The 27,525-nt window shown below is 45.2% G+C and overlaps 1 protein-coding gene across 2 annotated transcripts in view; it reads right to left on the bottom strand.

Moving 5' to 3' along the window:
* Nucleotides 1–8,229: 8,229 nt before the first annotated feature.
* Nucleotides 8,230–27,525, bottom strand: part of LOC115395996 (ephrin type-B receptor 4a) — a 42,269-nt gene continuing 22,973 nt past the window's right edge. For both annotated transcript variants that reach the window (XM_030101723.1, XM_030101724.1), the window contains exons 2-17: nucleotides 27,369–27,439; nucleotides 24,328–24,609; nucleotides 22,213–22,603; nucleotides 19,025–19,177; nucleotides 15,198–15,533; nucleotides 14,987–15,111; nucleotides 14,278–14,443; nucleotides 13,763–13,862; nucleotides 12,302–12,366; nucleotides 12,019–12,132; nucleotides 11,397–11,644; nucleotides 11,072–11,287; nucleotides 10,288–10,437; nucleotides 9,788–9,981; nucleotides 9,250–9,408; nucleotides 8,230–8,815 (exon numbers count right to left, since the gene is read on the bottom strand). In XM_030101723.1, the coding sequence (XP_029957583.1) occupies nucleotides 8,707–8,815; nucleotides 9,250–9,408; nucleotides 9,788–9,981; nucleotides 10,288–10,437; nucleotides 11,072–11,287; nucleotides 11,397–11,644; nucleotides 12,019–12,132; nucleotides 12,302–12,366; nucleotides 13,763–13,862; nucleotides 14,278–14,443; nucleotides 14,987–15,111; nucleotides 15,198–15,533; nucleotides 19,025–19,177; nucleotides 22,213–22,603; nucleotides 24,328–24,609; nucleotides 27,369–27,439 (2,879 nt within the window). In that variant the 3' untranslated portion in view covers nucleotides 8,230–8,706. The remainder of the gene's footprint in view (nucleotides 8,816–9,249; nucleotides 9,409–9,787; nucleotides 9,982–10,287; nucleotides 10,438–11,071; nucleotides 11,288–11,396; nucleotides 11,645–12,018; nucleotides 12,133–12,301; nucleotides 12,367–13,762; nucleotides 13,863–14,277; nucleotides 14,444–14,986; nucleotides 15,112–15,197; nucleotides 15,534–19,024; nucleotides 19,178–22,212; nucleotides 22,604–24,327; nucleotides 24,610–27,368; nucleotides 27,440–27,525) is intronic.

Consider the following 27,525-nt stretch of genomic DNA (forward strand, 5'->3'; position numbering starts at 1 on the left):
CCCCAGAAGGCATAAACACTGCGTGTGTGTGCGTGCGTTGTGTGTGTGTGTGTGTGTGTGTGTGTGTGTGTGTGTGTGTGTGTGTGTGTGTGTGTGTGTGTGTGTGTGTGTGTGTGTGTGTGTGTGTGTGTGTGTGTGCGTGCGTGCTATTCTGGGTATGTTACATATTTGGAGATGGGCGATGGTCATTAAACAGAAGGGCTCAGGTTACAGGTTGTTTTTTTTTTTTAAAGAAAGTAATCTGATTTCTTTTGATACCTCACTCACTCACTCACTCACTCACTCACTCACTCACACTTGGTGAACCTTCATGTATTCCATCCAGATGCCAGTGAAATCATAACCATATGCTCCTTTGCTCAGATTCCTAAATGGGCTCTACTCACTTCATCATGACACACACACACACACACACACACACACACACACACACGCACACAGGCCGCCGATGCCCTTGCAGACTGTCACAACGCAGGCGTTAAAAACACGTTTGCTCATGAGGTCAACGCTAAACGTGAGCGGTCATGTTTTCAGAGTATAATCAACAGTTCTGATGGACCGTCATTCCGAAGCGGCGGGTGTCGGTTTGGGGGGCCGCCGGGGGACGGGGCACGGAGGAGGGGGGTGGAGGGGGAGGCTGTAATCTCCGGGCCTACGCTGTGTGGAGAGATGCTTTCATATGACCCAGAAAGTGACTGGATAAGCTCCGGTCCTGACATTGGAAAGAAACTGCGGTCGCCTGTGCGTGATTGTTTATTCGCCTGTTCATTGTTTATCGCTCATTTCTTTGGTAAACGTTGATTTAAATAGTTCACTGGGGCTATATCGGCTGGCACACTATAATTTGAATGTAGAAAAATAAGGGGAGACATCCAGCTAAGGTAAACAGCTTTAACCACAATACAAATATAAAGATCTTTCCTCGCTGTAATCATGAAAAACAGAGCAAACCAACAAGTCTGAGCACAATGGACGCAGCCCTCAGATGATGTTGTTTAGCAGTTGTTTTTTTTATAATGCCGAGAGTTTCACAAACCTCTGTATGAAAAATACGAAGCTTTAAAAATGGCTGGTGGTCTGTAGGAGGAGGCTGCATGCTCCAAGCCAGAGGAGAGCTCGCTGGATACGCATGTTTCAGCTGATGGTGAAGATTTATACTCGCGGGGTTCAGAGGTTTGGAGGAGTTGGGTTGAGTGAGGATGCAAAGGTGAGGCCTGAGTGGGAGGTTAAGCACAAAACCGAGGCGCAAACTCATCAATCTGGGTTCAACGAGACGAGTTCATGGAGCAGATCAATCACGCCGACCAGAAACGTCTTTAACGCAGAATGTTTGCAATTTCTGATTAGAGCTGCTCGGTGAACTTTCCCCCACTTCAGACACACACTCGCAGTATTTTCCACCGCGCGAAGCCTCCAGACCTCTTCTCCTGACACGAAGAGCAACCTAATAGTTTTCCCTTACTTTTAATTCACCTCTAGCATAGCGGGTCCTTGACGCATGTGGATCGAGTTTCAGAATATGGGGTGATTCACACGGAGAGGATAAGGAGCGGGAAGGTCACACTCCTTTCATTTCCTCGCACAAGGCGAAGAGCACATCTTAGCGGAGTGGAAAACAAAAGGGTGCCACAGGGGAGATGGATGACTGCTGAAAGCTGAGACAGAGCAGGAACCTGCAAACACCTTTTAGGGGCCGGCTGCAGATCCTGGAGGTGCCGAGGCTCGTATTTGCATTTTTCATTACGCAAACACCTCCATCAAACATGCGATCCGCGCTTTGAAGTCAGGTGAAGGAGAGCTGCTTGTGTGCAGCGTGAGGCGTAATAAGTGTTGCTAAACCCTGATTAATCCATTTTTATGAGTAAATAAATATACGGAGGAGCGGGCTAGAAATGAACCTTTATCTGTATCAGTGAGGGGGGGAAAAAAAAAAAAACATGAATTCACAAAACTCAAATAAATTGAGATTACACCAAAATAAATTAACAGCGGAGGTGACAGCCTGGAGGTAGATAACATAGCAATATTTGAATACTCTTCTACATCAATATTAAGAGCGAGGAGACAGCAGGGGACTGTAATCTGAAGGTTTACATTGATTAAGTGGATTAAGGACATGATGAAAACTACTTGGCTAATTCCACATTAAAGTGTACTGCAGCCTGAAAGTATAATTAAAATTCTCACTGCTTGTATTTGACCAGGTGGGTCAGCTAAGAACAAACTCTTATTGACAGCGATGGCCTGGCACAAGCTCCCACAGAATCAACAGATATGCTGCGGAGCGGCGAAGAGTGACAACTTTCCCAGCGATCAGATTTAATACGAAACAGAGTGGAGGCGCTCTGCCGAGCAGCGCGCCTCCCATCTTTCAGCACAATCACACTGCGTACACAGGTGAAAAATAATCTTCGCGGGCTGCTCGGTGGATTTCGCTCAGAAATGCCGGGCCATTTTGATCAAACTGTCGGCAAGTCATCTCGGCTGGGGGTGTGTGTGTGTGGGGGGGGGGGATCTGGCACCTGGAGGTAGGGAGAGAGTCACGGGAATGACAATCTCTAAACTTAAACTTCAATCTTCAAGTTACTGCTGTTTGACAAAACTCAAAGCAAGTTTCAGGGAGAATAATCTCAGTGGTTTATACTCAAATGGCGTGTTGTTTGACCAGCTACAAATTAGTATTAACTAATACTCTTGTCGTAAAGCAAGACAGCGTGGACCTGATTCCTGGCCTTTTCTCTGTGTACTTTAACGTTCTCGCTAGTTTGATAATCTCATAGAAACACTGCATCGGTTGGTGGATGTCATTTGGAAAGGAGGTCTGTTTTGGAAATGTTCCACCTGATGAAAAATCTGCTGCCTTTTCTGAAAAGCGACTCACAATAATCCTCAGATTGCTACGTTTACTTGTGAGTCTCCAAACGTCATGAAGCAGCTCTCCTGTTGCTGGACCACACTTTTAACAACACGCATCAGATGCCGGCTCACACTTCGCTCTCCGGTGTTGTTTGAAGCGCCAGCCGGGGCGAAACTATTTCAGCTGATCTACCCCCCCCCCCCCTCCCTCTCCCCCCTCTCCCCCATCCGCCTTCCAGCACACATGTACCTGTCGGTCCCTATGGTTAACCCCCCCAAGCCTCTCCACACTTGAATGCACAGAGGAATGCAGAAAGGGGAATGACACAATCCGCCCGAGTCCTGAAAAACCTGGCTGGCCCGGTCTGCGCCCTGCCCAACGGCACCCCCCCCCCATGAATGGCCATTCAGACCCGCAGACAAAGCCCAGGCCGGATCGGCACTATACGGCGGGGGTCAGGGGTCACGCAAAGCACTGACAGAAGTAGAAACCAAAGATGAATGCCTGTCTCTCTCTCTCTCTCTCTCTCTCTCTCTCTCAAACACTGAATCACCGCCACCGAAATGCACTGTAAGATGAAAAAAAAAAAAAAAAAAAAGCTAAACGCGCCGACAGTAATAGTTACTCGGTGTTATTTATCTCCGAGCTGGTTTATATTTTGTGGGGCCACACGAGAGCAACAGAACAAGAGGAATGAGTCAGTCAGACAGCGATAATCAAAGTGCCTTAATCAATGAACATAAACACATTTTGAAGCAGTGGCAGCTCAGTGTGGTTATGCCAGCTCTGAAGAGAGAAGAAAAAAAAAAAATGTGTTAGAGAGAGTTTAAGCCTATGCGGCGTTATAAGCCGCTCTCAGCCCAAGGCACGGGAGAAGAAAAGAACATCTCCCCGTGATTAAAAGGGCTGAGAACCAGGAAGGGAAACATAGGAGAGGACAAGCTCGGAGCCCTCAGGGATAAAGACTCTCCGGAGAGACAGAAGGCAAAAGGAAAGGCTGCGAGAAAGCAAAGCTGAGAAACGTATGGGGGGGTGAGGGGGGGGGGGGGGTAGTGAAACTGAATTCTTGCCCTCACAGTCTCTTGTTTCTCTCTCATTATTATAAATGGGGCGACAGGGATAGATGAGAGGCATGTTTGCAACCAGAGCCACAAAGAAGACAGGAAGGGAAAAAAAAAAAAAAAATTACCCCATTAGACATTTTACTTACATGATCTGAGGCAGTTCAGCGAGAAACATTATCTGAGCAAAGATGAAAAACAAGACCACCAAGTAACATTTATTTAGTTCCTGGCAGCGGAGGAAAACCAAATGAGAGCACAGCAGTTCAAACTCATCCAAAAAGTGTTGTGGAAAAAAAAAAAAAAAAAGGGAGAGCCGGGTTGTTGTGTACTTAACTTCTTTTGAATGTGGGACAAAAGTAACCAGGGTCACTGCTCCGAGCAGCCAGTCGCTGGACTGCAGAGAGCTGAAATATGTAGATGTGTTTAATTCCACTGCCGATAAGGACGAGGTTCATGCTTTGACATCGGCGCTTTTAAGGATCCCGCTTGTTTTGAGAGCGTCTGTGTTTCTGTCAGTAAGCTAAGAAACGGGTTATTGATGGGGGCAGAGGACCCAGCGTGCGTCTTCATTATCGACGCCGACAGGAGATAAAACATGCAGCGTTTCCCGGAATGACTGAACTCGCTTTGCTATCTAAAATATTTTCATTTAGAAATGCCAAAAAAACATTTTGTATAATTAGAATACTTAATGATGTTTCAAAAATTCACACACAAAAAAAAGAAGATCAAAATATTTGGAGTGAAATTAAAAATGAAACATAAAATGCACTCCTCTCACTGCTTCGGTTATTATCCTGTGGTTGAACTTGTGGCCATATTGACCCCCCCCCCCCCCCCCCCCCCCCCCCCTCCACCCCCACCCCCCTTCATTTCTGTACTGCTGCTCGTTTCTGATTCTCTTTCACTGTGATATTTTGTGTTAAGTTTGCAGGACTTCTTTCTACAACGGCAAATTCCAGCCCTCTTCAAAGGTTTGGAGTTGGATTTGGATTTAGGTCAGCGCTCATTGCCGGCCACTTGGAAAAAAAAAAAAAAAAAAAAAAAAAAAATCCATCTTCTTCTTTCCAGTCGCTCCTTTGTGCTGAAAGCTTCAGCTGGTGGTTCTGCTGAGGGACACAAGAGCTTCTCCTCAAACACACAGCTCCCCGAAATGTCCTGGTAATCTGCACATTTTACTTTGGTAAGTGTCAGAAGCAGCAAGGCAGCCTCGCAGCTTGATGATACCTCCACCGTGCTTTACAGTGAACAGGCTGGAATTATCGTTGGTGGATTATCAGAAAATGGATGAACAAGATCTGATTTAATCTCAGTATAGTATGGTATAGTAATAAGCACAGATTCCAAGAGCACACCGTTGCTGTGGTTTCTTCCGTCGAGGCGTCCTTCAAGGCCTTCCCGTGGAGTCCTGCCTGCTTCAGTGTGCAGCACGTCGGTAAAATCCGGAAAGCGACTCTGTGGATTGTTCCAGCTCAGCCTGACGCTCGATACGTGTCCCTCACGGGTGTTTTAACCTTCAGCTTCATGTCCGGGAAACGTCTTGACAGTAATGCTTTGCGACATACAGATTTCTGGATAAGTTTATCCACTGTCCAAACACGGATTTAGAGATTTTTCTCATTACTGTGCAGCTTTAAAAATCTTTTTTTTTTTTTTTGTTAGGTTTTCCCTGCATTTCTGTTGCTTCCTGACAGCACTATATCCCATCTGTAGTGAAATCATCATTTATTGGCTAAATCTGGTCATCTTAACAGCTTAAGTGATGTAGGGTCCAAAATAATCTATGCTGATGTTTGTATATATTTAGTCTGTTTCGGTTCCCCGTGTGAAAGTTTTTTTCATTACTGTTGTTCTATATAACTGTGAGCGGTGTATTAAATATTCATATTATACAATGCTGGTTCATTTGCATTTTATTAGTCAAGATACTCTAAATTATGTGCTCCAGCATTCAGGGTGCAAGTAATTCTGAGAAGCACTGTACTTTACGTCTTACTTCAAATTTGCTTTCGCTGATATCTCCAGCGTGAAGACAGGCTTCTCTTTACATAGGGAGGACTTGTTTTGAATCCACAATGGCAGTGTTTTATAACGGAGAGGCCGCCCGCAGCACGCAGTTAGGCTTTAATGGCTTGTTTTTGGTTAGCAGTAACCACATTTTAATGTTTTTATTAAAAACATTTAGATGGAAGTGATATAAATTGCACCTCGACACCTTTTAAAATTACCACAAAACTGAGGAAAGCCATAACAGGCCGACTCTCCTCGTGAAACTTGTTAAGAGGACAGACAAATTTACGTGGTTGCAGAGAAAAGTCTGAGTTGACAACTGAAAGTAATAATGATTTAAAAAAAAAGAAAAGAGCAAAAAACACAAAAGCATTTGAAGGAACACTTTCATGGAACAAACTCAGAACCATTTGGAAAAAGTGTGTGACACTTTGCACTCTGTGTTCAACGCGGCTGTTTAAGTGTGTTTTGGGAGCGGCTTCCTGTTGCATCGCAGGTCTGCGAGCGACCCGGGGAAAATTATACACAACCTAAATGTCAAAAAGGCTGGGATAATCCTTCAGCAGATGCAACACAGACACTCTGAACTCCAGTTAGTTATTTAGTAACAAGCGCTCGCAACGGCGGAGTGGCGTGTCTGTGTGGGAGTGAGAGGGATAATCGAACAGCTCTGTTCATGTTCCCCACAAAAACCGATGCTACCGCGGAGCTGGCTGCAAGTTCGCTGGAAGCCGCAGCACATTCGAGTAGTTTTCATTAAAGAAGAAGTTGATGATGAACACAAAAACAGGCAATCTATTGGATTTCAGTAGTTTTCAAACCACACATTCTTCTACTATGAAATGTTTGATTTGCAACTGTAAATAAACAGATTTAGTTTGTTTTATATATTATATTGACAACCCAGTCCTTTGATCGGGTTAGAGGAACTAGAATCTCCACCTCTATTGGTCCTACGACCAGCTGTGTGTATTACACAAAATGAAGCCCGTGAATGTAACCAGGAATTCAGCCGCCCAGGAAAAGCACGCTCATGTCTGCGTGGCATTTAGGTCTTCGTTAAAATGACACGTTCAGTGATCTCCAGCACCTTCACGTTCTGTACATTTGCTGTAAATTCCCTCTGAGCAGGAAAATGGGACAGAGGACGGTGGCCTCGGCTTCTGCCCTGAAACCACGGGAACCTAAACACAACATCCTACAGTGAAAGAATGCTTCAAATGTGAGGAATTTCCCTTCAGAGGTCAGAGGTGACCGAATCAACAGAATGAAGACGGACAAAAACGCCTCTGTATTATTAATGAATTTTTGTTTTGCTAACATTGTAAAAACTCTAAATGAGATGATTATTTCATTAGTAATAATAAGAAGTAGATTTGATCTGATCCTTATTGGACGATATTTTAGTTATAAGTTAGCCTGTTAGCAGATAGGTGTGAATAATTTTTGAAATAAATAAGGAAAAAAAAAAAAAAAAAACACATTCCTGTGATGCTTTGGGGCATAAACAGAAAATATGTGCTCAGTACAAAACATCTGACGATGGGGGAAAAAAAACACTCGTCTTCAAAATGTCAAAGCAATAACCGTTTAAGGTACATTCAAATGAGACAAATATTGAATCACTCATGAGAGACTTCGGTTTTATAAAATTGGCATTTAAGTTCACAATGACAAATGAATGGCACTGGAAGATGGAAAATACAGAATAAGAGAATTAAAAATGCACCATTAATATCAAGGAAAAAAAAAAAAAAAACAGCCAGATGGTTTGTTTTGTAAGATTCCTAGAAGGAAAGCCAGTCCTACAGTGTCCTCTGGTCCCCCAGTCCACTTGGTCCAGTTTCAGTGCGACTGAGAGAAACCCGAGCTGCCAGCAGAAACACCAGGAGAAATTACCCACCGCACTCCAAGAGGAACTCACGGAGTCGCTGAGAAATACAATTCGCTCTGCAATGACAAAAGTGCCGATATGTCCCTGCGCCTTTCTTCTCCTCGCACGCCGCGGAGCGAGCCAGACGAGGGGAGTCTGATTAGGGCCGAGAACAGCTCGCTCCACAGTCTGAATTACACATCACACCTGAGTAAAGAGGAGGTAACGCTGAAATCAAACGGGGGGGGGGGGGGGGGGGGGGGGGGAGTAAATAAATCCCTCAGTGGAAATGCTCAGTCTTGATGTGAAGTAATGAAATTCAGACGGATTAATGGAAGACACCCAGGGTGAAAGCAATTCTTATTTGTCATTAACACAACAATGAAAAAACATGAACTCTTAGATTGGCGTTTCTTTTTGTCTCCTTTGGTGATAAAGCAAAGTGACATTTTTCTTTTTCTTTTTCTTTTTTTTTTTTTTGGGGACAACAAACCAGTAAATTGTCTGTAAAATGACTTTAAACGACACAAACTGTAAACTCTGGTCTGTCGCTCCTTCTGGTTTGGCACGCCGTCCTAACCTTGGGCTGATTTGAAAAACACTGACCACAAACTGTAAAAATGATGCACAGTCCGCTGTCCGGGCTGCACGGCTTCGTCTCTTGGCCGCTCCGGCTGATAGGGAGCTGCCAGTCTCTGGGCAACTCTGGCATCAGTCATCCTTATCTGCTGATGTTTCTCTCTCTCTCTCTTTCTCTTTTTTTTTTTTGTCCTGGTTATGAATAAACTGTCCAATCTCCCTTGGAGTCCGTGCTCAAAGTGGGCCACAGGGGAGGATTCAGAGTGCTCTCAGTACATGGCTGCACCTGCGCGCCGGTGTTCATGTCCAGGGAAGTAGGTCGGCTAGAAGGTCACAGTTGCAGTGCTCTTGTTCCGAAAGGTCATAGTCTGGATGCTGGAGAGGATTTTCCTCTGATGCCCGGCCAAGGTCACTCCCATGTGCAGCAGGTCCCTGAACAGATGGGGAAAAAAAAAAATCACTAATTAGATAGGAGATTAGGGAAAAGTGAAAGTTAAGCATTTAATGGGTGAAAAATTAAACAAATTCACTCAGAATCCAGACTCCTCTTCGACTTAAATGGAGATTAAAACAATAATTCAGCAAATCCTGGTTTAGTTTGCTTGCAATTTTCACTACTTCTCAAATTACAAAGTTAGATCCTTGATGTTTTATGTTAATGAATTAAGTACATTAGAGTCCCCACTGAACGCTTGACTTATTGGTAATGTCGTTAATGGATGTTGAGATCCAAAACTTTGGAGAATGTTAGATCATTTTAAATGAAATTACGTGATGTGCTTCTGTTGCATCTTAGTGTTTTGCACTAAAACTTATTCTAACAATCTAACTTGTGTCTAACAGAGAACTGGAGACAGGAAACTGACTGTGTGGAGATCTGAGCCAGCTGGTCCACCGAGCTGAAGCCGGCCTGCAGGAAGCTGTCCTCGTAGCGCTCCATCTTAATGGCCCTCAGCCATTCCCCCACCGAGGCGCACGGCGAGAGGGCTAAAGGTGCACGCTGGTCCAGCAGGGGGTAGGACGGCCTGGGGGGGGGACAAAGTGCAGAGACAAATGAATAACTCAGATACGCTGTCACCCCGAACAACAGCGAGGAGCTTATACACGTCCCGCGGCGGCATTCCGGCTGACAGGCAGAGGTGTAATCTGGGGGCCGGGTGACTGACAGGGACAAACAATGGGACGAGTCAGGGGTGGGGCGTCCTCTGCGGTATGAGGAGGAAGGGAAATGAACCCAGCAAGAGGCTGACAGCTCCCAGCGGGACGCCGAGGTGCCGCATAGGAACGGGCAGTAGGAGGGTGACGTTTTGCTGAGCGACTGTCAGAACGCTAAAGGGCCTTTACTGAAGGACGGGCGTGCGCCCAAACCGAACGTTTCCCCCACCCTCACGTCCGCTCACTCACCCCGCCCCTTCTTGAGCCACGATCTTCAGCGACGCCGGGTTGCGGATGAGTTTGTCCAGGGCGCTGACGAGGTCGGTGAAGCGAGGTCGCGCCGAGCGGTCCTTCTGCCAGCAGTCCAGCATCAGCTGGTGCAGGTGGGTGGGGCAGTCGGGCGGCGGCGGCAGCCGGTAGTCCTGCTCTATGGCATTGATTACCTGACAGCGAGGAAAGCGATGACCGGTCACACAAACGCAGTCCCCCCGAACGGTATTTAGATCAATCCTGACTTGCTTGAACGGCTAAGAATCTCGCAAAAGTAGAAAAAAACAACAGAAAATCTACCGCTGAAAATTACCCCGAGTGACTGTTGCTAGGCAATCGCAGGATTACAATTATGACTGTAGCACTTTATTGACTACCTGAACTGTTAAAGCTGCACCTGGAAAAAAATCTTTAAAAAAAAAAGCCTTTTTAAAGCCCGGTCCAACATTTCTATTTTTCAGTTTTTTCCTTGAACTTACGTCCTGGTTGCTCATGTCCCAGTAGGGCCTCTCTCCAAAAGACATGACCTCCCACATGACAATGCCGTAGCTCCACACATCTGAGGCCGAGGTAAACTTTCTGAAGGCGATCGCCTCCGGAGCTGTCCAGCGGATTGGGATCTTACCTCCCTGCACAGAGAGGTAAACAGACACCGCTCAGAGAATTGTGAAGTGAAGTACGGGAAAAAAAAAAAAAAAAAAAAAAAAAAACATTTTCACCGACAGTAGAATATTTCTAACACCTGTCATGTGAGGGAATCAAACACCAGGTTATTTCTGTAAATAATTAATATTCAACTGATAAAAAGCAGTTATAACATGAAAACAAATTGGCTAATCTGCATTTCGTTGCATTAAATTTACAGCATTCTATTCATAGATAATCTCAGCTACATGTAAGCTGCAGGTCACAAATTATGCACACAATGCATCATAATTAATTGTTCCGGAAAAGGCAAGTACATGGTTACTATGCACTGCTTTACTGTACTTATTGACTGATCTGTATTGATTTCTCTACACATTTACAAAAAGTCGATAAGAGAGCTTCCATTTGAAATGAAGAAAAAGGCTCATTACTGTAGTTAGTTTAGTGACCTGCCAAGCTGGATAAAGCAGGTATAACAAAAGGACAGTTCGATCACACAAACCCTGACGATGACTTCCTCTGAATGACTTGTATGATTAACATGCTCACTGTGGATTAATTCAGTCAAAAGCGTTTCTTTGCTTAAGCATCGGCTGCAGAGGGCTGCCGTCTCACCAGGGAGCTGGTGTAGGTCGGGTCGGAGGAGTTCTCCTGCAGGAAGCGGGACAGGCCGAAGTCGGACACCTTGCACACCAGGTTGCTGTTGATCAGGATGTTTCGGGCGGCCAGGTCTCGGTGGACGTAGCTCATCTCTGCCAGGTACTTCATGCCGGAGGCGATGCCGCGCAGCATCCCCACCAGCTGGATGGGTGTGAACTGGCTGTCGTTCAGCTGCAAAGAGGGACCAGACAGTTTGGTCGGCGGATTGACTGACGCGGCGGCGGCGGCGTGTTTCAGGGCGCCGGCGACGGAGCCGTGTTTTCTCTGCGCTCGCACTGACCCGCAGGAAGGAGTCCAGAGCGCCGTTCTCCATAAACTCGGTGAGGATCATGACGGGACAGCTGGCGGTGATGATGCCCTCCAGGTGGATGATGTTGGGGTGCTGGAACTGTCCCATGATGGACGCCTCGGACAGGAAGTCCCGTCTCTGCTTCTCCGTGTATCCGCCCTTCAGAGTCTTGATGGCTACGTAGTTTTCTTTCTTCCCCGGGACCCTCAGCCGTCCTCGACACACCTCGCCAAACTCGCCTGCGGCGTGCAGACACACAGACGCGCATTAGCGCCGTCCTCTGCCACGTTATGAAGATGACTGTTGTGTTTAACAAATGCAAAGCTCGCTCGCAGCGAGTGCTGCCCTTTGGTTTGAATGAGGGCCACTAATATTGGCACCATATTTATCAGTTAATTGCTTTATTTCTGCAGCCATATTGAATTTTGCCTGATAAAGACGAATCCAGACAATGGCTTTAAATGACACTAAATCAATTTGGCTGCGTAAATTAAATACATTTTAATACTGTTAGCTTCACCAGAGAGGGACAAAGCTCCGGCTCGCACAGAGTTTTCCAATACAAAGTTAACGCATTAAATAATGATGGGAAAGGCGTATATCTGGGGCTTACCGGCGCCGATAACCTCCTCAATCTTGACGAAGGAAACGTCGATTTCCTTCGCAAATTCTCGCACTGCCTCATTGGGGTCCTCGTAGGTGAAAGGGTCGATATAAACCTTGACCCCTGCGGGAGAAAGACAAACAGAGTCGTGGGAAAGGAAAGAGCAGAAACGTTGAGAGAGGTAGCAGAAGGAGCGAGGAGCCCGGTGACATTCAGAATGAATTCCCCAACGTGAAACCAGTTGTAAATCACAGCTGAGGTCTTTTTTGCATGCGCGTCCTTGATCCGTTACCTTGGCCGATGAGGTACTGGCTGTTTTTGTCACTCAGCTCCGGGTCCTTTATTCGGCTGTGTCGGCTGCAGGTAGCAGGAGATCAGAATAAATGCAACGAGATTAGGATGGCAGAGCGGTTATCAGACGAATGGATGTTTGATTTGATTTTTTTTGTGCTCCTAATGCTTTATCGGGTCAACGCGATACAAATCAATAATGTAACAATGTGACGGTTCAGATGCAATAACGCCGGGCCGCGCGGAGAAGAATAAGACTTAAAGGGAAGGAAAAATACGAGCTAAAAAAAATCTCACGTCATGTCACTATTTTTATCCAGTGTTTTAAAAGAAGCTCAGGGAAGCTACCGCCAATTGTAAAGTATGATAATCTACTGGCGCCTTGAGGGAGCGCGCCGCTATCTCGGCCCCGTTTTAGTCACAGGTCAGAGGTCAGCCCGTGTACGGACAGCAACCCTCAAAGCAACAGAGACGCAGTAACTTGAAGGACGAGCTCCGCTCACAATACACCTTCATCATTTTTATTTTATCTTATTTTATTTTTTTTGACACAGAAACTGCTGCTTCTGAAAGGCTCCTGCTGACCTTCGACAATCCTCGGCGATCCTAAAACACACAAAAGACGACGGCCCGTGGAAACGGATGAATACCTGTGCCAACCCCTATGGTTTTGCTCTTTGACACAAGCAGCTCCATTATAATTCTGCTGGCGCAAACTCATCCCTACAAGACTGTAACAACCCCGTAGCTACTGGATCTCTGCCTTCCTCCATTTCTCTCCCTCTCTCTCTCTCTCTCTTCGCTCCCACCTCATAAGCCTAAAATAGCAATAACACACCACCCTCAGTTAGTGGCAGATCTGGGCCTCAGTCACTGGTTTGTGTGTATGTGTGTGTGCATGTGCATGTGTGTGTGTCACAAGGTCACAGCTATTGTTCTCCTGTCCTGTGGAAACAGGGCTGGGACGCCTGCATCCTGTCTTTCCCTGCCCTCTACCTCTACCGTCATCTCTTTCTCTCCCAGTGCATGTACTTTCCCTCTCTCTCTCTCTCTCTCTCTCTCTCTCTCTGTGATGGCATCCAGCACTATTTACTCAAACAATGACGCCTAAGGAAAACCTTCTAATGAGAAGGATAGCTTTTAGCTGTGTAAGCACGAGGAATCATAAGCATTGCTTTGTGTCTGCGCCGCTTCTAACAGAGAAAAAGGAGGTGTGGGTAACAGAGTGCAAATCCACCGTTGATAAGATATGATTTGTATAAACAAAAGAACAAAGTGGTGCAAAACTGTAAAATTGGGGTCACGGTTGTTATTGGTTTTCAATTCCCCCCCCCCCCCCCCCCCCCCCCACACACACACACGTTTTTTGCTCCCTATTTCCTGTTATTTTGTCAGCTTCTTTCCCCGCCGTTACAGATTCATCTTTTTTCTGCCTCTCTTCCTTTTCCCCCCCCGTTCTCACCGTATGCAGTAGGCGGCCACAAAGACGAAAGTGACAAGCAGCAGCATCCCGACGGCGATAAGGATGCCAGGTACCAAGAACTGGGAGGCAGAGTCGTGTCCTGAGAGAGACGGCAAACAAAAAAAAAAAAAAAAAAAAAAAAAAAAGAGAAAGAGAGAGCGAGGGAGGGAGGGAGGGAGGAAAAAGGGGGAAAAAAAGGGAAGAGAGGTGAGAAGCACAAAAGTTAGAGCCGTGTAACGAGAGCAGCCATGACAGGAGGTTTACATTGGTAGTTAAGAAAAGTATGAGAGAGGGGGGAAAAAAAAAGACATGACGGGAATATATAATATTAAAGAGTCTCTATACAAGGACACTAACTTCACACAAGGACATAGGCAATAAATTCATAACAAGAAACTGTGCAGGGATTGATTATGCAGAAAAGAATATAAAAGAATTTCCCAGTGGAAACAAAAAAAAAAAGTGGAGTAATGTGTGCCAACTTGTGTTGAAGGGAAAACCGGAGCTGTTCTCACCGTCAGGCAGCGTGCGGAAGACGGCGGCGGGGCTGAAGCTGCCGTAGCCGGCCATGGTGCGCGCCCGGACCTGCACCTCGTACTGGGTGGCTCTGCGGAGGTCTGTGAGCACGGCCTGGTTCCTCTTGCTCTCTGTGTAGTGGCACTGATCCTCGCTGCGTCGGTCCTGCAAAAGTAGGGAAGAAGGTGAAAAGTGATTAAAGCAGGAACACAGAGAGGAAATGACAGAAATGAGTCTTAAAAAATTCTAAATATGACTTAAAACTACAATTCCGCAGATGAACCGCTCAGTGTGTTGCATTAGAATGTCCTGAACTAAACCTGAAGCTTCATTCACTGAGAAAAATACACCAAAAGCATGTTAACTACTGCATTAAGGATTTATGTAAACGAGGCAGACAGAAATATACACCCAATAACACTGAAGGCTGTTGGAGACGTGAGCACGGCGGTATCAGTCTGATGCATTCCTATCCTGAGCCGATTTAATGCAATATACCACATAACTTAACATTAGTTTAGTGAATTACAGACTCATGGAGTCGACTTTTTTCGCTATGAAGCCGTCGCACATTTTCTTTGCCACACCCTGTTCACCACATCTGCATTGTGACAAGAAAGCCCTTTGAATCCCGAGCCATTGTATGAGCGTCTGGCAAGTGCAAAGAGAGCAGGAGAGTTGAGAGATGTTGAGGAGGGGGGCTCTCACCTTCTCGCAGTAGCGCAGCTGATACTGCAGGACGGTGTAGTGAGGCTGAGCCGGGACCGACCACTGCAGAGTCAGGCTGCTCTCAGTGGAGTCACTCTTCCGAATCACAGACACCAGCGACGGCACTGCAACAGATGGCGGCCGAATTATAAATACCACGCGAAATTCCGACTATTTATACCTGTCTTCCCCCTCTCCTTCGCCCTCGTACCGTCATGGCTCGTGGTGATGTTGACGCTCTCGCTGGCAGGGTCCTTGGTGCTGAGCTGGGACACGCCGTTGAGCGCCTGGATGGTGAAGGTGTACGTGGTGTGCGGCAGCAGGCCCCACACCTCCACCCGCCGCCCCAGCAGCCCGTCCGCCGCCGGCCGGTAGCTCACGCTGTCCCCGCAGGGGATGCACGCCCCTTTGGGGGAGCGGCACACGGAGCAGCGGACGGCGTAGCTCAGGTCCGTCCTGCCGCCGCTGTCCAGAGGCTCGTTCCACTCCAGGCTGAGCGTGGTGTCGTTGATCTGTGGGATGATGCTGCGCGGGGCCGAGGGGGTTTCTGCAACGACAGGCCACTTTCCTCAACTCAAGCAGAGTTCACCTTGTCTGCATTACAGATATTGTGAATCAGCGGTGTCATTCAAGCTCCTATAATAAGGAAATATAATCACACAATGCACATTTCCAGCCTCTCCTCCACCGCTGTTCTGTTTGACAGAAGCGCCGCACACTGCCTCTGCTAATAACAGACCACTGAGCTGAAAGCCAAAGATCAAAGATTTTTCTCTTTCATTCAACTCGTACAATTAGTTTAACAAGTTTCTACCGTAACATTTTGCATTCCTCATAAAAGTGCTCCGTACAGTAGTGGGGCGGTTAAGTTTTTCGCCTCCTAGCAAGTTGATCCAAGGTTCAAACGGGGGTTGAACAGGCAGGACTTTCTGTGTGAGGTTTGTATGTTCTCCCTGTGCATAAATCGGATTTCTCCCACAGTCCAAAAACATGCATTTGCAGTTATTTAGTAACTCTAAATTTCCCATAAGTGTGGATCCTCACATGGGTCACCACAGCAAGTCAATGGAAGCTGTACTGCGATTAGATCTTCTACAAACCAGATTCCAACAGTCAAGGTCAATATTTGACTCGGTGCACCACTGGAGACTCCTCACTTTTCATATACCATTCAATATTATTTACTTCAGTCTTATTGAAATGGATAAAACTGCATCTGAAAAGCAATCAACATAACATTTAACAAGTGTAAGATGTTATTTATTTGTAGGGTCTTGCTACTAAAAAAAAAACATGAATCTGCACATTTTACCGTTAACAGTTCAGCACAATCAAACAAATATTTCTTAAATATAAAAGTGGGATATGTAGTGTTATTGGGAGGAAAATCCATGTCAAATATCACTATTCAGTTCAAAACAGTATATTACAATGTAGAGTTATCTTAAAATGTAACATTATTTAAAAACAATCATCTAGTAAAAAGAAAAAAAAAACAGATAAAAGCAAGCAACCAGATCGGGAATAGTAGTAATAATAGAAGCTCTGATAAAATGCCTGGGATCATGTCATATAAAAACCAAACTAAACCAACAATTTGTTGAAACCGCACCTTAATATTTATTCTACAGACACGACTGTGGGATGTTCTCATCTGACTTTTTAAAAAGCTCACATCTCCCCAAACTGTCAAACCATTTCCTCCTTTATATGTTGTTTTCCTGATCCTGGGAGCCGTCGGATTCAAGTGCTGCGATTTTCTAAATCAGCTCCACTGATTCAGCAATGCCATTTCAGTAACATTGCCTTTTCTATTTTTCCTGTGACTAAATACCGTCAGAAAGCACCGGGAGTTTCTCTCCAAACGCTGTCACATTATTCAGAGAGGAACGTCGACCCATATTTCATTCTTCAGGTGTCACGCAGCGCCGGTATAATTCGCAGTGTATGAAACTACTCTGCTGATCTCTGCTATCTGCTTTTTACTGCGGCTTTACCTCCCCGTGACCCACGCAGACCATTTGTTTATGATGCATATAAGCTGAAGACGCTTCATTCGGTCTGCACATGCAGTCACGAAGCAGAACAATGCTCTTGCAGTGCCTTTGCGTCACAGCGGGAGCACATGTGTTGCAGAATTTAACTGGTGCAATTACGTTTGTCTAAAACGGGATGATAATGATCACCGTCTGAAAATTGTAAGAAGATAGCTATTGCCTCAAGCCAAGCATAACTAAACAGCAAGACCACTCAGGCACTGTGAATGAGTTTCTGTTCCTGCCAAGGAGACAGAGCTTTGTCACCGAGCCTGCAGCTAACTTAAGTGCTAATGGTGTTCTCATTGGAAAGCCAAGTGGGGCAGCATCACACTCAATCTGGGCGCATACGAATTCTGATTCCAACGACTGGAAATATGAGTTTTTAGAGGCGTTCTGATTGGGAAGTCTTAGCAATAAGAATTCACGGCATGAAAAATCATCAAGGATGTCAAGAGTAATGTAGAACCTTTTATTTATTTTTTTTGGTCCCAGGGTAAAAAGGTCTGCATGATTTACAAATGGCTCAGCCGGGTTTGAAATTTTGCATACAAATTGAAAATATGTGACGTGCAAGATTGCGCAGGCAATTCAGTACAAAAATAGAAGATATGACGGGAATTGCCTAATTAAGTGATTAATAATTAAGATAAAGCCTTTGTAATTAGAGTTTTCGCTAATAATACAATTGGTGGCTGCAATTCCTAGTTGGTATTTATATCACACCTGCAGAGAGCCGGCGCTGTCAAGAGTTTCACATTGTTTCACCTCTTCTCTACGGCCATTCAAAGAGACTGCTCCTAATTAAAGAGCCCCTCCCATTCACGCATCCAACGTGTGGCTGAATTGAAATTCCTGAATCGGCATGGAGGTGTCACTTCAGACAGTCAATGACTACTTCAGCTGGGAAAGAGAGTCCGCAACATCCCCCCCTACCCCCAGAAAAACCTGTCACAAAAGACATGCATGTCAATGCCCAGCAGCGAGACAAAGGGCGCAAAGCAGCTTATAGAGGAGCCGGGCTAAATGACACCGGAGGAGAGGAGGAAAGAACGCAGGAGATGTTAAACACAGGGTGAAGACGAGCAGCACGGGAAGAGAATGAAGGAAGCTCGGCTTCTGCTCCAGTTTGTCTCCTCTGTGTCAAGAATGGCTCATTATTAAGAAATGTATTTTGTAAAAACAACATTTTTACCTGATTATTGAAAGATGACAGGTCAGGTCATCAGAGAGACAGACACACACACACACACACACACACACACACACACACACACACACACACACACACACACACACACACACACACACACACACACACACACACACACACACACACACACACACACAAACTCACATTTACACCTGTGGGCAATTTAAAGACAATTAACCTTTCATGTCTTGAGACTGTGTGACGCTTGGAGGAAACCTAATCTCACACATACAAACCTCTACACAGACATGCACATCCCAGACTTGATCACAAGCTTTTCTTTCATTACATCAAACAACATGAACTGAGTCTGCTGAGTCACTTGTTGTGGGTTTCTCTCCACTGCTGAATGTGCTAGCTGTTAGCTTTAGCGCTAGCCTCCTTCTCCACATACCGAGGATGAATTTGTGGACATAAATATCCATCACATCACTTATTTAAAACATGTCGGCTGCCGTCTGCATCTCAATGGCATATCCCAGCTGTTTTTTTATGCTCAGACCTCTTGTTGCCTTTCATTCATTGAATTATTTCTTTTGAGGACAGGTGTTGTGGCGAGTTCTGCATGAGCTGGGAAAACTGCTTCAGCGGTGCTTGTACTTGAAAAGTTTAATAACTCAAACACACAAAAATAAAGGTCGCATGTGTGCAAAAGTAATTTGATTTTCCAACTAATACAAACACAGTTTTTTTGAACATAACATGTCAGTGAGACAGGCTGGACTCAGACACACAAGTAACTTTTCCCAAGTATGAAAAACACCGCAGCATTGCTGTATCTCTACTTACTGGTGCACGGAGTGTCAGGCGTGTCCGATTCTGCACGCAGGTATCCGGAGTGACACGCACACACCGACGCTCCCCTGACGGTGGCCTGGCTGAATCGTGGACAGCTTGTGCACTGTCCCTCCGAGCCCGACTTGAACTGACCCACAGGACAGGCTGCCGAGGACAGGGGGGGAAGAGTTTCATTATTTCTGATTTCTGTGGACGCGACCGGCAAAATATCACTGTGCACTGCAGAAAAAGCTTCTTCACACTGGCAGTGTCCTCGACAGACCGGGGTCAAACCGAGTTTGCAAATACATCTCTTTTTTTTTTTGTAAGTGTACTTAGGTGGCAGATGGTTGCAGATTGACTGATAGAAGGATGCAATAAAGGCTATAAACTGGGACAATCTTAGTAATGAGTCTGACACCGATAGTCGAGTCGGTGAAAGAGCCTGTCACTGACACACTGCTTGTCATTGAATTTACCTGACCTGATCTGAATAATGAGAGCAGACAGGTGGGAGTCCTCACGGAAACATGGCTTGTTTATTAATTCAAGTATGGTTTAAGTCTACTCTGTGAAGCCAGACGCTGTACTGTGGCGCTAAAGATGTAAAGAGACAGGGAACCGAGTCTGAACTCATGCTGAAAGGATTAGCTGAATAATTAGCTTGAGTGACAGAAAACCAATTAACAGCAATTTTGTCAAACAAGCATTTGCACTTTTCTCTACTTTTTTTTTTTTTTTTGTCGTCGGGCGGGGAGTTGAAATGGCACTTAAGTTTTGGTGCTTTGCACTTTGGTTAATGTGCAATGTTCTGTTTATTTATCAAAATGAAAATGCTGAAAACAAACGGGCAAAAACATCTGTCTTTACATAACTGAATAGACTATTTCCTCAACAGAACGGCGTTTCGCGCCGCTCTGTTCCTACATGTGAGTGTTTCAACAGGCCGTCGCGTTGTGACGCCGCATACGGCCACAAAAACAGAACCAAACAATACGCTTTCACAGCAACTCCGGCTCCGCCGCCGCGTCTCACGGGGTCCTTGCTCCCGTCGATTCCATTCCTACCCGCATTCTTCCGCCACAGGAATTCCCAACATACGAGAAGAAAGTTATTAGTGCGTGTTGAGAGCCGCTGCATAACTCACGGTGCTGTTGGTTACGGCCGTTCGAATACCGACGACGGCGATAATACAGGCTGAACGGAGTAACCTCAGTCGTACAGCGAGCCCACAAAGTGACACGCACAGCACTTCAGCAGACACTATTGATTGTTGAGCAGCAGTTCAGTGAATTCAGTTGGAAGAACTGTTAACAGCTGAGGCCGTAAATAAGGATTGAAGTTATTATTTTGCACTGGTACCATGAGCGCAGAGACATTTCTACTCCGCCGCCTCATATAAAGCAGTTTGGCACCACTGTTTTATTTTATTGCGTTTTGTTTCGTCTGGGCTCACGGTGGTGATTTGCATGCTCGCCTCATAGGAAGATCGTCAGGTTTTTTTTTTTTTTTTTTTTTATCTTTCTGTGCGGGATTTGCATGTCCATGTGTCTGTGAGGATTTTCTGATAACGCTCCGGCTTCTGGTCCAAAAACCATGTGTTTGAGGGTAATTGGAGACTCTAAATTGCCCATAGGTGTGACTGTTAGTGTGTGATTGGGGGTTATTTTATTTGATTTGATTTTCTTTCTGTTAGCCATCTACTATATTTACCGGTCAGGCCAAGCAGACACCGGTTAATGATACACTGTGGACAGATCACGCGTGGCTCAGAGCCTTTTTATTCCTGCTTCCTCAGGTGTTTTCCTCTCTTTTGCCAATCATTTGTGTCCTTGTATTTTCTGCAGCTTGCTTTAGTTGGCTTGAATTATGCATTTAATTCTCACCTTGTCGACAGAAGCCCTTTATGAACGACCTGTTAATAAACCTGCTGCTGTTATTGATTTTCTGGACGAGAGGTGTGCGTGCGCTGATGCATTTAGGAAGAATCTGTTGAGTGATATGTGTTGAAACCATAAAGGAAACATCTCCCTCCCATGTTAGCGTATTTCCAGCCTGCTGGAGGTTCACTTCAAAGACATGGTTTAAATATTCTAATAAGGCTCATCCGAGAAGCTAAATCAACTTGACAGCATTCATAAGTTTTACGTCAGATGGTTGTGTTTGACCCAGAAAATATATGTATTGTCTCTGGGAGATAATGGTATTACAGCAAAATGAATTTAATTTTAAACCAAGATGTCAATTTCATTTTCTGCTATGACCGGCCTACGAAGCAAATTAACTGTCCAATCTTTCCATGAAGGCAATTTCCCTTTATGGCCCAATGAGTGTTTCACCGCCGCCGCCCCCCCACCAGCAGCTCTCTCCAGTGACAGAACGCTGGAAATGCCACTTCACCAGAAGCAAAATGTCGGAAATTATTATTTGTTATGAAGAATCATTCTGCCTCCCACAGAGATCAAACTGAATCCCACCTTCAAACACAGGAGTGTCGAAACTGCACATTTTCAGGAGAAAGTGTGGCGTTTCTGCTCCTGTTTCTTTGTTTTTAGTGCTCTCAAAATGTATCTGAGGTGATGCGATGCAGCGAGTGTGCGCGCGTATATATGTGTGTGTGTGTGTGTGTGTGTGTGTGTGTGTGTGTGTGTGTGTGTGTGTGTGTGTGTGTGGGAGGGTGTTCATGCACGAGGCTGGTTAATTGGACTCATTAGACGGAGCTGCTGCAGTGCTCCTGAGAGATTCCTCCTGTTTCTTCCTTCTTTTTTTTTTTTTTTTTTGTGTCTACTTTGCTTTGATGTTCTCAAAGTGATATGATCTTCACCCGGAGCAGCGCCTCCCCTGCCTCGCTCCCCTCACCTCGCCGGTCCTCCTGTGTTCCCACTATCTCGGCTGAACCGCGAGTTGTCGCAGCGGCGCTCCTTTGACCCCGCTCTTCCTCTCTGAGATAAGTGCTTGCACCACCTGACCCCTCTCGCTCTCTCTCTCTCTCCGTCCCCTCTGTGTCACAGCCGTTCCCTTGCCTCATTAACTTCCTCCGTCTCTCATTTCCTCTCCAAAGCTTCAACCCTCAGTGAACCCCCGCCCTCATCTCGCCATTGTTTTCTTGTTTAGTCTCCCTGCGCCGCTGCCTATGTGGGTGTAGCCTCTATATATACACACACATCTGTTTACGTGACTTAAACTCGCCTCCTTCGTACCTGTGCACCGCGTGTGTCCCTCGGCGGGTTCGAATCCCGGCAGGCAGGCGCAGGACGTGGTCGGCTGGCCCACCCACTGGCCGTCCTCCCCGCAGAAGAGCTTGGGCGGACGGGGTCGGGGTCCCTGCTGGGTGGCGTGCTCCACGCACACGCCCTGAGCCTGCTGGACCAGGGTGCGCGGGACGGTCTCGGGGAAGGCGGAGAGCGAGCTGACCAGGGGGGGGCACTTCTTGAAGAAGACCCTGACGGACAGCAGGGCCATGCAGGCGCCCTGAGCCTGGAAGGCCAAATAGAAGCCTCTCTTTGAAAGAGTGCCGACTCGAAAGGTCTTCACATTGAATTTCCGCTCCCCGTCTTTGCTCAGGAGAAAGTCCGCAGCCACCGTGTCCACCTAAGACAGGAAGAAAGAGAAAGGACTTTATATAACAGCTGCATTCCTGCTCCGAGGATTCAGCCCTGAAAAGAACCAGACTGCTAGTTAAGTATGTTTTTGCCATTTTACCCCATTAACTACACATCACATACTTCACATTATTTCCCGTTATACACCACTGTGATTTTGGATTGATTCACTGCCTTCCTGGCAGCCATTGTTTCCCATTTGTCGCAGCAGGCTTTGAACCTCGACTTGCAGCGGCCTAGGACTCGCAGCAGAGCAACGTAATTCACCACAGCGAACATTTCATCACTTTTATTTTTTCTGTCAAAGTTACATTATTAGGTGGTAATGAGGTTGAGGAGCGGGGACTGCTTTTTTTGGCGTCACACGTTGGCGTTGCGTTCCAAGGACACAAAAACATCGGAGGCTCGACAATTAGAGGCCGAAATGCAGCTCATCCACGAGCTACGTGTGTGGAAAACGAAAGCCGGGGGATAAACTGATAAATGTCCACAGCAATAAATTACAGCACTACAGCAACTCCTTGGTTTGACAACCGATTTCGCAGAGAATCAAAACGAGCCAGCTGCATATTGTAAACAAACACACTTATCTGAAACCTGGGATGCTTTAGAAAACTGTCGGCAGCCATGTATAGTACAAAAGACACTCATCACACAATAGGTGACAAGACGAATAAACAGAGAAACGTCCGATACGTGAAGGCGAGACGAGAACTGTTCTTGTTAACTAAACCCTCACTCCAGTTTTACACATTGATCTGGACATCGTGCAGTTTTATATCTGTTCCTGAACTGATGGAGGGAGACAGAAAGCTCCTGAACCTTTTGGAATTTCCCAGTTTTCTGCATTGATTTGTTGTAAACATGTGACAGGAGCTCCATCTCAGAGATATAAACAGACACCAAGCGCCAAACCAGATAGAGAACAATGTTTTTACTGAACATTACCATGATTATATGTGCAGTGAGAATACATTCAACATTACGCCAAAGTAAGGCATCTCCTCGGTTTTGCAGATCAGAGCTTTTTTTTAAGGTTAATTAATGCAGAGAACCAGAAAAATCCAAACATACATTTGAATAAATCTCTCTAATAATTTAACCGTTTTTGTTTTGCCGACTCACATAAATCTATTTGCTCATTTCAAAACTGGATTACATGTCAACAGCGTTCCAGAGCATAATCTTAGTTTCTCAAAAAATCCCAACAACAATTTACATATTAAGATATCCTAATTTTAACAAATTAATAGAATGACTTGACTCAATATTATAAGATCAATTAGGCACTAAAAGTTTTGAGTTTTCAGGTTTTAATATCCGATCGAAGACCTTTAAAGCCCTGGACTGGTGAACTTTCCAGGGTGGATCCTGCACGTGTCCTGAACTCAGCTGGGATCCACTCCCGGAGCGTCACTCTGGCTCGAGAGATGGATAGATGGAAATATTCAGGCCGTTACAAAACTAGCCAATTAAAAGCATTGCCATATGTGTGACGAATTCATCTTAAAAAAATAATTGGAAAATTAATCGATAATAAAGAAAAAACCCTCCGGCATATTACATATTGGCAAATAACACATTGTACAGAAATCCTCCCAGGCTGAGCGGAACTGCAAGCGAATTAATCTAAAAATGTCTGGAACCTTTGTTTTTTTTTTTTTTTTTTTTTTAAATCAGCAGTGGTGTTTTCTCCGAGAAGAGGTGGGGTACCTTGACGTAAGGATTCTCCATCCAGGGGGGGTAGGTGGCCGTGGCCTCGTCGGAGTCGGCCTGGTAGTAGTAGACGTTGAAGGTCTCCTTGCAGCTGCGGTGGTGCGTGCTGGTGGAGGAGCACTCCATCATGGTGAACCGCAGCTCCACGTAAACCTGCGAGGCGGCCTGCCGCTGGATGAAGCCGCTGCGCAGCCAGTGGCTGGACGAGCTGTCGGTCTGGCAGATCTGATAGATCCTCACGCTGTTGTTCTCCTCGTCTAAACCGCTCACTTCTTCCCACTGAGAGCAAACAGAACACAGAGCCGCCGGGCGTTAAAAGAGACAGCCGACCCAGAAAACCTGGCTGCCCCGAGTGGATCTAATTCACCTATGAAGCCTTTTCACTGGGGTATTTATGTAATTGGGTGAATTAACAGTCCTATGGCTATGATAATATTGCGAGTCTTTGTTGGTGCTGTGCTATACTGCACCTGCCAGCGGCCCCTGGGACAGATCTGGTCTGCTGTGGATTTTTGATTCAGCCCCAAAATCTGAATGTAGGTTGTTAAATCATTCCTCCCACCGAGCTGCGGCACAGCTAGTGGGAATACAAGTCTCGCTTGTCAAACAAAGCACACCACTGCACACGGCAACCAAGACAGACACAGCTTTCACCCCTCAAACACGCCGATATAGACCGAAATATAGGAATGAAAGGGGAGATATCACAAAAATGTAGGAAGGGAAAAACCTTTCCACTGAGGTCTACATTTGTTTGGGAGTCAGATGCGATGGGGAAAAAAAAACGCTTTAATGTTTGACTTCTGAGTCAACAGCAAACATGTTCGCCATCACCAGGCTCCCAAGAGTGAGAAACAAGCAAAAAAATTAACATACTTGGGGCAGAATTTAGCAGATTTGCTGAACTTGAGGCTCAGAAATTCAGTTATGTAAATATGTAAATCTTAAAAAATCCATTTGCAGATGATGTGTTGAGTGAGGCAGAATACGAGTCTGAATGAATTACAGAGCAGCAGAGCACCCAGAGTCAGAGTCGAATCTCCTGAAGAGAGAATTTCCCCTTCTAATCCCAAAAAATAAATACCATGGACTTTGGCAGCACATGTGACGGTGAGCCAAAGGTTTTTTATGATGAAGATACACAAAACCTCCAACAGAACCCATCTGGTTTCAGGAAAAATATAATTTCTAAAAATGTACATCTGCTTGAAAATAAAATAAGCATGTGAGGTAAAAAAAAAATGTAACAGAAATCTTTTACTCTGGTTTTACATAAAAGGCAACTTTTCATTAATATAAACTCTCTGAAATGCCTTTTTTAGATCTGTTTCAAGAAAGATTTTATCAAGCTACGTGACAAACCGTCTCAAATTATAATTTGTGGGTTTTGGAGTGTAACTACTTCTTTGAAATGAAGTGTGCAGCGCAGTGGAATGGCTGCTTTAACAGTGACACATGATAATTCATCAGCATAAACACATCCAGACATGCTGCATCCGGTTCATAATGATAATCCTTTCACTCTGAAGCCATATTGTCTCAGCTGCACTATATTACTTACAACCCTCAACACTTCACTTGACGCCGTTAAACGATTTAAAAACATTATGTTCTTAAGAGCTTAAAGAGAGAAATAAGACCGACTGTGTGGAAGCGTCTCCTGTCCTTGGCCTGTTCGGGACATGAAAAACAGCGGCGCTCCGGTCGTGATACAGAGAGAACTCGAACTAACCAATTACACATTACATATTGAATACTAATTACTTCTCAAACTTCTCAAGATCAAAAGTAATTTAGTACATTACTTTTATTACTGTCCGCTTTGTCAGAGGTGCTTTTAAACGACTCCAAAGGCTTCACACCCACATGTCACTTAACTTTCCGTGTTCGGGACCACGGAAGAGCAGTCATTACAGCTGAGTGATAACACTTCAGGAGTCTTTTATAACCGTATTGTTTTAAGGTTCACACGAGACCGATCATATTTTAGGAGGCCATATAATTACTTCAAACTTAACACGAAGGAACTGAGTTTAGCAGCCATGTTTTGCATTTCTTTCAGCGCAGGGAGAAGGTTTGAGTGAGGAAATGACACTGCTTTGACACAAAAGCTGCGTTTGATGCTTTCACTGGAGGTTTAATATGAATATTTGCTTTATTTGTCCTATTCATGAATAATGAATGTTCCTACGAACACTTAAAAAAAATGTTAAAAGTACTTTTTGAAAATGAGAAGCTAGAATATTGACTGACTGGTTTAGAAGTTTCCACAAAATATCTAAAATAAGGATAATATAATCCTTTAATCCTAAAAATAAAGAATCATATAGTAACCCTTTTATGTTTGTGTTTTTTGATGCCGACAGCACATGGCACGTAGCCACCGCTGCCTGTCACCATTCACTAAATCACCGTTTTTATCCTTCTCTATGCCAAGTTAATGTAAAAAAAAAAGAAAAAAAAAAAGAAATCACACACACACTCACAACCCGGTCATGTTTTTGACAACGTGAAGCTTTTGATAAACTGCTTGAAATGATAAGAGCCATGCAAACGATTCAGAGGCAGCGCGGCTATTCTTTCTTTGAGCCTTAATCAAAAGCAGAGACGCATTTGTGGAGTATTTCAGCTCGCTTCCAGAAATCTCCCCGCCAGAATCGCTGTGACCGTTTTCCTTCTGAGACATCGGCGAGTTGAGCAGTTTTTTGGTCACCGACGCTGCTGGCAAAAATATCCCAGCAACTTCTCCTCAGATGATCAAATTACAAATATGTCTTTTTCTGGCTGCAGTATCCAAATTTGTGGGCAGCCACCGACTTCGACTCCAAGGTTGACGGGATATATCAAAGCATCTGCTTTCAATATACTTTAAATCCCACATTCGCTCTGGCGTTTCCTTTCTTCTGTCAGTTACCTGCCATATAAGGAATCCTTTTTCAGCCAAAGTAACAAAGGAACAGCTGGAGGCCAAAAATCCTCAGTCACCACTGGGTTTGTGTTAAGAATACAGATAACAGAGCGAAGCCGGGATTACGTACCTCGGGTTTGGCGCGCGAGAAGATGGTCCATTTAAGATCAGAAGTCTCTGTCTTTGTGTTCATCAGGACCTCTGAAAAAGACAGAAAATGGAATATCACACAGCGGGAAATGTGAAAACGGCACGCAATGGGCTCATTTGCATTCAGAGAAACACAC

The sequence above is a fragment of the Salarias fasciatus genome, chromosome 10 (assembly GCF_902148845.1).
Source record: "Salarias fasciatus chromosome 10, fSalaFa1.1, whole genome shotgun sequence".
Classification (NCBI taxonomy): Eukaryota; Metazoa; Chordata; class Actinopteri; order Blenniiformes; family Blenniidae; genus Salarias; species Salarias fasciatus.